We start from the raw sequence: 13,163 nt of genomic DNA, 5'->3' as shown, positions 1-13,163 counted from the left end.
AGGTTCACAGAAAAAAGACAAAATCAGAGATGTTCTGCTAAATTCTGAGGAGCCGAGGGTATATACAAACACATCATTTAAATATATTTACATCTACTGTCTGTGAAAGTTTAACCATCAAAAGGCCAACTCAGTTTATAAAGTTTGTGCTTTTATGGTAAATCACGGAGGACTGAAGTCACAATAATGGCACATGTATGAGTTTCAGACTTCTATCCTTCAGAAAATGCATGCTAACACAAATCTGGTTATTCAAAAAAAAAAAAAAAAACTTTCTAAGTTTATAACAATAATATTTAAAATATGTTCCATTTAGGCTTTATCCGTATTTCTTATGACAAGACGTTGAGGGATATGCGGGGAAGTGATGTGGAAAATGCAGAGGGTATTACTGATGAAACATATACATACTACCTGACATCTCTTGGATGTTGAAGCAATAGCACTTTATATTAAAAGCAGGAACTACTTTACCTTGTCATTATAAGCTGCAAACAGTTAACAGTAATGTTAATGGTGGTTACAGAGCTTCAGAAACTTGAACCTCTGTAACCACCACTAACATGACATTTACCTCAGCAATGTAAGCTGCAATCTATACTTTTTCCCACTTCCTAAAACAATTCATGGCCACGCGAATCTCTCCCACCAGCAGCACAATAGACCAATCAGGTTGCAGCCCAATCTAATGATCAGACCTTGATGTTGCATACTTCTCACTCTGACTAAGCTAAATGTATACAGGCTGCTAAAAAGTAGTTTGCAACATTAAAAAGACTGTTTTTAAACAAATATTACCAAATGGAATCTTAAAATAAAGACCAGCTGTCAGGAAGAATAGTGCTCTTTGAATGAAACATAAGCATGAATATATTGTCAGGCATTAATTACTTTACTGGTTAAAATCTTATCATACTGCAGACAAAAGCATAATAACATATGACTGTCAAGCGAAACAGGCTTAGAGAAAAACAAACTAGAGTTGACACAAGCCACAACACTCCTGCTACCTCCATCCTAACCCTGATAAATTATTTTCTGTATTCTCTTTGAGAGCACAAGCAGGTCACACAAGTCCTCCTAGTTCAAAAACATTAGCAGTTTTAGAGGGGAAACATGAAAACAAATCATTCAGGACAGAAAAGTTTCATACAGTTGTGAACTACAATTTATGCATACTAACTACAATTGTAGTCAAAACACATTGCTACCCTAAAAACATAATTGTCCATAACTGTTAAATGACAGCAATAAAGCCCAAAGACGAATATACAGTTATGCATTTTAGGGCTTCTCTTTTCCAAGCCAGACTCAGTAACCATTGTAACAGTTACAGTAAGTCATGGTCAGTTTACAGAAAGCTATTTTTTACATGCAACTCTAGGTACACTATTCTTACTAACTGACAAAAAAAATACTTTTTTTTCTTCAAACAGAAGACAAACTGACAGCTTAAACCAAACTCAGCTTTGCTGCAGAAGTTGCGGTGGAGTAACAAATTATGTATAAGGACAACCAGAGCACATAAATTATAAACAATAAGTGTGACAAGTAACCACTAGTTATATACTTCACTAAGGCTGAATGTTACCCCCTTAACCCCAACCATTCGCTACACCCTCATTATTTCTGGGTTGTACTTTGTTAGCCTTGCACCACCTGTTTTTCTCAGAATTATTTAACTACACCAGTAAAGGAATTAAACAGTCAGGGCTACATAATATTCAATGCATATATTACCAATGCATTGCAATTCATAGCTCTCAACCAGTCGGACAAATCCAAAAATAATCAGGAACACTTTTAAAATATTAGCACTTTTAACTTGAGTCATTGACAGAATACTAGAATGTGAATTAATATACATTTTCTGTATTTTAATTATTTCTCACAATAATGTGTTTTTTTGTCACAAATCAGAGGATTGACTTCATATCATTCTGAAAATGCATGTGGACATAAATTATGGCATTCTAATAAAACAAGATAAAAGCGGCTTTCCGTGAATGCACGCTTCTTCTCATCTCTCAATTACAAAAAAAAATATGGGTTTTTTAACATAATCATCAGCCTATAAAAAGCTTCCTCAATCAAAGGTTAATTGATAACCTTAAAAAAAAAAAAACATAACATTTCATTTCTTAACACAGCAGCATCTATATATAATCATCATCCTTTCTTCTTCAGATTCTTATTAGCCTGTAAAGGTTTCATTTATATCTGAAACACTACTTAAAATATATATATATATATAGCAGCATCGTTTTAAGCATGCTGCAAAAAAACAAAAAACAAAGTAAAACTGTTCATGAAACATGTTATTAATTTCTAATTAATTTTTTTAATGTTAATATAAACTACTAATAAAAAAAAAAAAAGAGGCATGAATTTAATCTTGACCTTTTGTTTGTATATTTTATATATTTTATATAAAAACAAAAATGATAATTTAACTTTAACACATGTTAGCATCGATTCCTATAGCAACATAGCACATAGCATTAATAAATTAAAAAAAACGATAAAAACATTCAATTCAGCATGTAATGTAATAAATATAATTAATAATACTTTCAATTTAATAATACTTTAATCTAGACATATATTACAATAGAACTAGAGACTTCATGTTGAAACTTTCATCGCTCATAATTTATTAAATTAATTTAATTCAATGCCTTTTCCTTTAGAAAAATTTTTTGTGTATAATTATTACTGGCTACTGGATACTTATTGTTCAAGTCTACATATATATATAGATAGGGCTTCAGAGCATAATGCCCTTATAGTTTAGTTTAGGTTAGAAACTGTTAAGAGAAGAAGAGAAGCAGATGGGGTGACATAAATAATAATCAAAACTTGGAACTGAATGAATTTAAATTACTCATAACAAGCTCAGTATGACCAGGTATCAATAGTCCTAACTCTATCTTAACCTATCTATAAAGACAGACAGATATATATATATCTCTATATATTTTTTTTTATATAATAGTATAGTGTGTTTCTTATACTTGATCTGATATGGTTGGCATTTTCTTGATGCCTGTCTTTATATTTGCTGTATATTTGACATTTTTGATATTTTAGATAATATATGTAACCTGGGCTAACTAGCATTGATAAAAAATAAGGGCATTATGCTCTGAAATGCTGCTAGCTATATATATATGTAGACTGAAACAATGTAAATAGCCATAGCCAAGAATTAATTATGTAATGGGAATAGGCTTAATGCTCACAACATAATCTGAGAATAACTTCATCGGGTATAGCTCTAAAGTATAACAACAGAGACCTCCACTTGATTTTTTTTTTTTTTTTATTAGTTTATGTGTTCTCTGAAAAGTCTCAAATCTCAGGAGAAGTCTCAGACTTCTATGTCTATATAGTCAGATGTGAAAAATGAAATTTACTTAAAGTATTATTAATTCATTTTTATTTTACTGTTGAATGTATCTGATTTCATTTTTTTTTTTTTTTTAATAATGGCTAGTGCTATGTCTATAGGAATCGATGCACACACAAGTTATTAAATCATCATCATTTTTTTTTTGCAGTATATAAAATATGTTCCTAAACAAAGGTCAAGATTAAATTCATGCCTCTTTTAAGGTTTATTAGTAGTTTTTATATGATACAACATTAAAAATTTTAAGGTTTTTTTATACATGACAGAAAATGTTATGTTTCTTTTATTTTAAGGTTATCAATTAAACCTTTACATTATTTCCTTCCATTCTAATAACTATGTTTATAAGAGCAATATTTAAAATTTGTCCTTATTTTTTGGCCCTTATCAGTTTTAGGCTTTGTCCAGATTCCTTGAGCTAAAAGATTGAGACATATGGCAGGGGTCACTTTTCATATGTGCCAGTGGATCACCAATGCACGCATGATGTCACTGGCAAATCTGCAGGTCAGTCAATCATGCATTATTTGCATATGACATTATTGCCATTTGGTATGTCAGTCACACAGCTCATGCCCACTTCTGAGCAGTCCAACCATGAGGGGTACTAGGATGCACTTATGGCGTCCTGGGTGTGAGTCTGCCTTTTAAATTTAATGTTGCATAGCTTAAGTTTTGTTTTTGCTCATAACCAGAACAAAAATGCATCCAAAAATGGCTGTTTCCTGTATGGATGAATTAATGTGTTCAATTTGTTTGGAATTATTTAAACTGCCAGTGATTTTGGAGTGTGGACACAATTACTGTAAGTCCTGTATTGATAATGTTTTGGAAATTGAAGGCACTCCCAAATGCCCGGAGTGTCAAGCTGCTAATCCTGAAAAGAAGTACATCCTTAATCGATTATTGTCTAAAGTGGTAGATAAAACACAGAGTCTGGATCTCGAGGATAGCTTGAGTCCAAAGTACACAACCCCACCTGCAAATGTGAACAGAGGTGTCCAGCTATGTGACGTACATGACAAGGGACTGAAACTTTTCTGTGAGGACTGTCACTGTCTAGCATGTCTTATTTGTAAAGCTACAGAAAACACAGAGGTCACAGCTTCTTGCCACTTCAGGAGGCAAAGCACCTTCAGCAGCAGAAATACAAGGTTTGTCCAATGTAGGGGTGGCTAAAGATCACGCACAGTACGAAATAAATTAAACAGAGGGCAGTCTTGACTGGAACTTTTTTTAAAGCTTTTATCTGAGAGTTTTCTTGTCGCCAGGCTTTATGCGATTTGTAGTGTATTTCTTTTTTCTTCCCTTTTTATGAAACACTCCAGACTTAAAAAAAAAAATACAACACCCCAGTTGTTTGACTTCTGTTGCTTGGTAACCCGTCATTCTTTTTGAGCTACTCCTACTCAACAGTGGCTTTGATTGCTTAAGGAGTCAAAGTAAAGATGACATGAAAAACAAAAATACCCCAATCTAACATTTATAATTGAACTGTTACTTTTAAAGCAGGAACAAGTCATTCTCCAGATGGGTACTGGCCTACTACATACCCTGATGCATTCTTGTTTCGGTGTTATTTTCTACACCCGACCGTATGGCTGAGCTGACCGGCCATTGTTCCGTGCTGCTTATTGCTGACTGCAGGGTTCTTCCACTTTCCAGTACTGGCAGTACAGCTGTTTTGACAGATGTTCAGTCTTCCCCCCAGACTTTCCTTATTAGTGATTTTGGGTTAATTATTACTGTATGAAATGACATAAAATGTATTAGGTTATTATTTTGATCACTTTATGCTAAGCACGGAAAAAGGTCTATTGTAAAACTCCTATTCAGACGGCATTTGAACGTCTTTCAGTCATAAATTAACAATCAACATATCTTTGACAGTCAAATGATGTCCTCACCTGACAAAGACATGTCGATCAACTCTATTTTTCTTACTTGGACTGAATTTTCAGAAAAAATATTTTTTCATAATTTTTTTTAATCTCACCAACAAAACTGCTATGACCTTTCACCCAACATGCCTTCATTCAACTGTACTGGAGATGCACTTGGAGGAGCAATTGATGAGCATCGTATAGGTCATCTGACTGCAACCTCCAGTCACATCTCTGATGTGTCTTTCACATTAAAAAAATGTTGGTGAGTTTAAACAGAAAAATCTGCCTTTTTCACATTGCATTTTCCAGTCTGAAATAAATAACTTGCAGTGCATGATCTGTGTTTGTCTCACAGATGCTGAGCAGCTTTAAAAAGGAGGCGGTGCACGCCCCTGCGCCCAAGCCTAAATCTGCCACTGTAATTCATCTCATTTGGTCTAACTGAAAGTATCTAAAAATTTGATCTAAGACATATTTAGTCTAAAGCATATTGGATCTAATCATATCTGAAAGAAAATTAAAGCAGGCTACTGAGAATTAATGCAGGTGTGGTTTTAGGGTGTTAGGGTGCCAGGCATTATAACTGTGTTAGGGTGCCAGACATTATAAGGCACATTAGTTTAGTGCACCATTTGTACCTTGCTAATGCCCACCCACAAGTCTGTGCATCAGCAGATTCACTGTGTGCAGTTCTCTGTTTCCTGAACAGTTATGTGACCCTGGAGTTAGTATAATTAATTAAGGGGGTGTGGGGGTACATGGGGTCTTGTCCCCATTAAAAAAAGAAGTTTTGGAGGAGTATTTGTTATTATTTAAGTTTTAGATGTAACATGATTATAAAATTGTAGATATTTTGTGATTAGATGAAAAGCTTCTTAGGTGAAACATAGTACACTCATATGTACATGCTTGTATGTAGTCTGTTCCTTCATATTCTCTTCACTTAACAATGAAGTTAAAAGGGCAGGGGTGGCTAAAATCAACACCAATTTTTCCCTTGCCGAGATCAGGAAAAAAAAAAGATAGAAATGCCTTGAAGCCCTGTCGATAGAAAATACTGAAACACAAATTTGATTAGTCCTTTTTTGAACCAGCATAATTTTCATTTATTGTAAAACCTTGGTTTACCCATTAAAATGTATTGCATGACCTCTGTGTTGCAGAGGTTTTTTTTTCCTTGAAATCAGACATGCCAGTTAACATTGCAACAAATAATTTATAGTAAGCAGTTGATTTCCTGCAAAATTACCAAGCATAAAAGTTGCCAAACTTTGCAAACCCATCATCCACTTGCATACAGGAAACACTAAAGTGTAACTTTTAGCTTCCTACATTTTCTGAGTTCTGGGAACTGATGTAACTTTTATGCCTGCTAGGATGTATATACATAAAACAACTCAAATTTTGTATAAATTAATCTTAGAATTTTGTGTAAATTAATCTTTTGATTAGAAAAAAAGGAGAAGCTACAGATTCTCCCTTTGTTGTTGCATAGTGAGCTAAAAACTGTCAAAAGGATAAACAGGATGTTGAAAATGTTCAGCACAATATGTTGCTGATCCTACTGATGAAATCAAATTCACTTAGTTAGAACAACAACAAATAAGCTGACCTAATTTACAAAATATTTTTCGGCATCACCTTTTGTAGTATTTTTGCTTCAGATTTGCAGGAGCATTTAATCAAAGAAGTTCTCTCTTATTTTTCCTTTGAAGCAAAAGTCAAGTTAATCTCTCTACGCCAGGTAGCTAACATCTGTTATTATGAATACTATGCTGGCATGGTAAACAATCATTTTCTTCATTAAATTTCAGATGTTTAGGATGTCCAAGTGCATTATTTTATAGTTAGCAACTTTTAATTCATACGTATTCATTTTAAATACTTTCAAAGATAGGTTATTATAGCATAATTATTAAGATTGTCAGTCAACTGCTGTACAACATCAGTTTGACTCTTCTTCACTGTTGCCAGGTTATATTACTTAATAAGCTACAGCTCCTTCATTTTATAAAACATTTTATCATAGGATCATAGGACCATAGGAGGTTACTAGGCTACTGGCCCTAAGGCCTCTACAAGCCTAGCCATGTTATACCCTTGTTCCCTTATGGACCAAGGTATATAGTCTATGTTTGCATGCAAATCTAAGATTAGCACCGGCTGCCCGTATCTAAAAGGGACGAAGGTGAAACCCCTAGTGTAAATTTACGGTTTCCCATCCAATTGTTCAGGTTATGCTTAAATAGGGTAATTGAGGAGCTCTGTTTTACATGAATTGGGAGTTTGTTCCAGAGGAGTGGCAACCTCTGGGAGACATACCCGTCTCTCCAATATGTCCTGTTAATATTGCAGGCTAGGTTAAGATCCCTAGAGCAAGTGAATCTTGTCCCATTGGATTTGTGGATGTGCAGCAACTTCATCAAGGCAGGGTCTACCAGTCGCTTCTAAGCAGTCTATACAATAGTGAGTAAAGTGATAGGGCCTTCTCTCTGTCCATGTAGATCATGTGTTGTAGGCCCTGAATTTTCTTGATGAGTGAGGTCTCTCCAGTTGCTGCAGATGTCTGGTGAGGTACATACAGAAGAGAGCACTGTACTCTATTATTGGTCTAAAGAGAGCCGAGTGTTGTAACCTCCTTAGCTTTGGATGCTATACCCTTGCTTATGAGGTGTGCCCTCATAAGGCCCTCATTACTACTGTGGACCACTTGATTATCAAAATTAAGGCTGCTGTCAACTTGCATACGTAAATCTCTCACCACTTAGTTTGAACTTGGGGGAGATATTATTAATGTTGTAATTAGCAGCCTATCTCCTTTGCCGAAGGGGATGATAATGCATTTTTTGCATTTAGTTTAAATCTGTGTCTTTCACACCATTAATTTGTCTGTGTAAGCCCATTTTGTAGTATGTTGATGTCTTTGGGGGATTCGATGATTGCACCCAGTTGCAATCATCAGCAAACTTGGTAAGCCATAGGCCGTCTATTTTCACATGGACTTCTGAAAAATAGATACCAAACAGTAAGGGGCCTAGCACAGATCCCTGTGGAACACCAGTGTTAACAGGTCTGCCAGTAGAGTTGGTATCCCCAATTTTGGCTATATGTGTTCTGTTTGTGAGCCAGTTGGCAACCATCTAGTGATGTAAGAATTAATCCCCAGCTGGGTGAGTTTCTCAATGATGCTTGAGTGTGGGATTGTGTCAAAGGTCTTGGCCAGGTCAAGATAGGCAGTGTGAACTGTTTTGCCTTCATCCAAGGCCTTGATGACATTCTTAAAGAAGCCCACTAGGTTAGCAGGCAAGACCTGCCCTTAACAAAGCCAAACTGGAATGGGTCAAGAGTTTGAAGGTCACCTATGTCCTTGTTGATAAGATCCATGATGATTCTGTCCATAGCCTTGCAAATAAGGCTGATTAGGCTTATGAGCCTATAGTTCCCGGGGTCAGTTTAGGGACCCCGTCTGTTCAAGGGGATTATGGTTGCTGTCTTCGACTCAGCTGGGATAAAGTCAGTGCTTAGACTGAGTTTGAAGAGCATGTTCAGCGTTTCCACTAACTTCTGTTTTAGACCATTTAATAGGCAGCCTGAGATGTTGTCAGGTCCCACAGAGGCTGTGTTTTTTGCCATGGAGAGTGAGGCTATGACCTGCTCTCTGGAGATACTAGGCAGAGGACTGGTGACAGGTATGTTATGGGGTATGATTGGTGGGGACAGGGGGGTGAAGTTTTCGCCAAACCTGTCCGCTACCAGGTTGGCGATGTCCTCAGGTTCAGTATAAGTGGTACTGTCTATAGTTAGTTTGGTACAACTCTGGGCCTTCCCTTTTAGATTTCAGCACATAGCTGAAGAATGCTTTGTTATTTACCTTAGCAAGGGATGGTAATTTCATTTTCTAATTAGCTTTACAGGACTTAACAAGATGTCTAATTGTATATTTTTTCTTTGGAGAATTATAGCATTATATGTAAATGTATATGTTGTACTATAACATTAAATGTGTGTATGTCTTTAATCTAATACAAATTTAATCTAAAACACACTTAGTCGAATCACATTACATCTAAAACTTCATGTACAACAACTACTTTAGTAAGTTGTATTTTCAATGAAATTTGTTTTAGATCAAATTTTCTAAATGATCAAATGTCATGTACCCATATGGAACAGGAAAATTCTCCATTTCTGAACACGCTTCTTGTGCTCTCATGTCCAGTAAATTTCCTTATGCTTGACAATATTTTGTTCATACAGAACATGTCACAAAACTAGGTCATAACATAATAGTGGTATATTTATATTGTTTCTAACTATGTTTCTAGGCATGCAGTGTCTGACAATTCCTTTTGCTCACATTGCAGCCTAACAAACAAAACATGGCCATGCTTTCTTATCTAAAAGCTGCAGCATGATGTCTGAAATAATTTCACAGAACAAATTTGTATTTTCTGTCCTAGCATGCACAGAAGTAAAGTCTGAAATAATTCCACTTGAAGAAATCCATGCTGGCACTGCTTCAGTACCCCACATAATACTGGCATGCCCCTGTCCTGCGATGGATAACCTGTAGGTGAAGAAGGAGGAGTAGCAGGGTCCTTATCCACTATGTGGGCTGTTTGTCAGGGTGCCTGCTCAGGACTTTTAGGGCAGGGATAGGAAACAGCTTCTTTGGAGGTGTAATCAACTGTCAACTTCCTTTTTGCCTCAGTTATTCAGAGAAGTCATGCAACAATGTGCATGAGAAAGGAATCAGAAATCTGCATACAGTCTCAAAGTACAGTGCCCCTTAAATTCCAGCACAGGTCAGTCATGCATTGCCTTACACCCAGTGTCCCTTGACTAGAGATAGTAAGAAATTATTTTATTTATTCAGGCCATTTTCAGGTATGACTTTTTACATAGTAAGCTATAATTCAATCTGAAGATCTATATGGTGACTCACATTATGTGTTACTGATGAACTACTACAGTTATATGTAACTGTGCAGAAAACCATAATGATAATGACAATAGCAGAAAGAAAACAAACATTAATCCTGACATTACACTACAAAATCATCTGCAGTGTGTGATAAATGCTAATGCATTTGATATGTTATGAAAACTGACAGCTGAGCCTTGTGTGCCTATAAGGAAATGTGGTGAAGACAACTGTATGGGACAGCCATTGCAGAATAAGCCCTCAGACCTGCTTTAAATAAACTAAAGGTGGGTGTGCTTGTGACAGTGAAGCACGCGTCATTTTAGGCATGCATTCAAATCTATATATTTTGTGACATATTTGGGCATCCTACCTCATTGTCAGTGGGGCAGTTGGCAGGCAGCACTTGGGACATGTAAGGAGGAGAGAGCTAAACTGATAGGTTTGGTTGAATTCTGGCAAGGTAGGCTAGGCAAGCATTATCATGCTGGCCAGAGTGAGCATTAGTCCCTTGTTTAAGAGGCCCTTCTTCACTGGAACATGACATTGATCCTGCTATGCACATGCTTACGTCTGAGCAAGGCTTTGAAGAGCAGCTGCATGGTGCTCGATTCTTCGTGTCATCTTGGAGATAGGAAGTCCAACACCTGAAATGGTTCAGAGTTTAAATAACTCAAATTCCACAGCAGCAACATGAATAGCTCTGCATACACAACAGCTTCAAGTAGAGCAAGAAACAGAATAGCTTGGCTTGGTGTGAGAGGTACAGAATAAAAACTGAATCAAAAAGTAAATCTTTAGTTTGCACACACTGAGCCATCTAGTGGTGTAATATATAAAGGCACAAGATACGCCACAAACATTACTGTCCCTTCTACATGCTGGGCTGCTCTTTGAATAGTACACTATTACAGTTAAGGAAGGAATGTGTCTTTCTGCTGTCTTAATTAAAAAAAAGTTGTTGAAGTCTCCACTGTCTCGAGAAGGTGAGGAAAACATGAAACTAAGACAAGGTTGGCACGGCAGAATAAACTAAACTGAATATCACTGTTATTTTTTTTTCCTTTTTCAGATGCGGATTTTGTTCCCTCGAGTCATGGCTACTAGTCTACTGATGACATCTGAAGCAGTGAAAATGATCGACTCCAATGAGACACTGGGCTTTAGCTGCCTTAACTGCACTAATGAGACAGTGTTAAATAATAAGACAGAATGCAAGACCACTGCCGATTTCCAGTACATCATGTTCCCTGTAGTGTACAGTATTGTATTTGTGTTCGCTTTCATAACTAATGCTATGGCTCTTTGGTACTTCTTCGCCACCAAAAGCATCACTTCACCAAACTGTGTCTTCATGGTCAACCTGGCTGTTATCGATTTTATATTTGCCCTGACCTTACCATTCAAGGTTGTCTACCATGCTTTGCAGAATGACTGGATTTTTGGAGAGATTCTCTGCAAAATCAATGGGTCCCTCTTCTTTGCCAACCTGTATGGCAGCTCTTTGTTCCTGACTTGTATCTGCATTGATCGATACATTGCAGTTGTTCACCCCATAAAATCACTTCAGCTACGTAAACGCAAGTACCGGATAATAACATCTTGTGTTCTGTGGGCTATCTTGGCAGCAGTCATCATGTTTCTTACTTTTAAGGGCCCACTGACCACTGCATTTGAAAATGGTAACACAGCCTGCTTGGAGAACTTCTCTTCTAGTTCATGGAAAGGTAGAATTTCAGGGGTTAGTCTGGTGTCAGCTGTCATTGGCTTCATTATTCCATTCTTGGTGATAGTAATATGTTACCCCTTAATTGCCTGCAAGCTGATGGAAAAAAGTACAGCAACAAAGAACACTCATTCAATTAAGAAGCGAGCCCTGCGAACCATCCTGATTGTTTTATTTGTTTTCGTTGTTTGCTTTGCTCCATATCACATCAATCAGATCATCCACACTCTGCGGCGTATTGACCTGTTTTCAGGCTGCTCTCTCATCCAGTTCACCTATGCTGCCCGGCGTGTCACAATGGCAATGACTAGTTTTAATTCTTGCCTTGACCCCCTGATTTACTACTTTGGGGCTGACAGCTTCAACTGGAAAGTGTTTTGTTGTATAAAAGGTCAACTGATTTACAAATCATCCAAAACTAATTCCACTTCTCTGTCTCAGAGAGGATAAACTTGGGTAAAATGTCTTCAGGTAAAATGATGGGCCATCAGTTGCGGGCTTGCTTGATCCCACTGTGTCGAAACGATTAGACATCTGCATTACTTGTCAGACCTCGGTTTGCTAAAGGGACTATACAGCATCCCAATATTTCTGTAACAGTTGGAAAGGAATGCACAGATGAGGCAGATGCATCACCATCTTTCATTACCATTACGCCAAATGACAGTTATCTCACATTTGTGTCATATATACAGGACCCTGTAGTTTTTGCACATCCTGAAAATGTACAATGCATCCCTGGAAAAGACAGAGCATGCTGGTTACTAAAGTTGATGTGCAATAGTAGAAAGACAGATGGACAGATAGGTGCGTGCGCACGTGCGTGTGCGCGCGCACACACACACACACACACACACACACACACACACACACACACACACACACACACACACACACACACACCCATGTTGAGTCACAGGTCTTCTAAAAACTGGACTCCATTGACCATCTTAGGGTACACATGCACAGTCCTATGACAAGTATTTTAGTTATTGTAATAATATCTTGAAACAGTAATTCTGTACACCCAGCTGCATGGAGTTTTTATTAACTTGCAGGTTTTTTTGTTAACTGTGGTCAAATGACTAAATTATGCTACACACTTTAGAATCAAACCACAAAATTAATTATTTAATGCGTTTTCATTGTACAACATAAGATTTATTGAAACATCTCTAAGCCCCACAGTCCCCATTTCTGGATTAGAAAGGCTTC

At 36.9% G+C, this 13,163-nt stretch overlaps 1 protein-coding gene across 4 annotated transcripts in view; it reads left to right on the top strand.

Annotated features, from left to right (window-relative positions):
* LOC122806716 (lysophosphatidic acid receptor 6-like) overlaps positions 1 to 12,743 on the top strand; it is a 115,692-nt gene extending 102,949 nt beyond the window's left edge. For all 4 annotated transcript variants that reach the window (XM_044077359.1, XM_044077357.1, XM_044077358.1 and 1 more), the window contains one exon: positions 11,295 to 12,743. In XM_044077359.1, the coding sequence (XP_043933294.1) occupies positions 11,295 to 12,398 (1,104 nt within the window). In that variant the 3' untranslated portion in view covers positions 12,399 to 12,743. The remainder of the gene's footprint in view (positions 1 to 11,294) is intronic.
* The last annotated feature ends 420 nt before the right edge of the window (positions 12,744 to 13,163 follow it).

This window comes from Protopterus annectens, chromosome 7.part0 (genome assembly GCF_019279795.1).
Source record: "Protopterus annectens isolate FY-2018-M chromosome 7.part0, PAN1.0, whole genome shotgun sequence".
NCBI lineage: Eukaryota > Metazoa > Chordata > Ceratodontiformes > Protopteridae > Protopterus > Protopterus annectens.
This window is presented reverse-complemented; position numbering and strand designations above follow the sequence as displayed.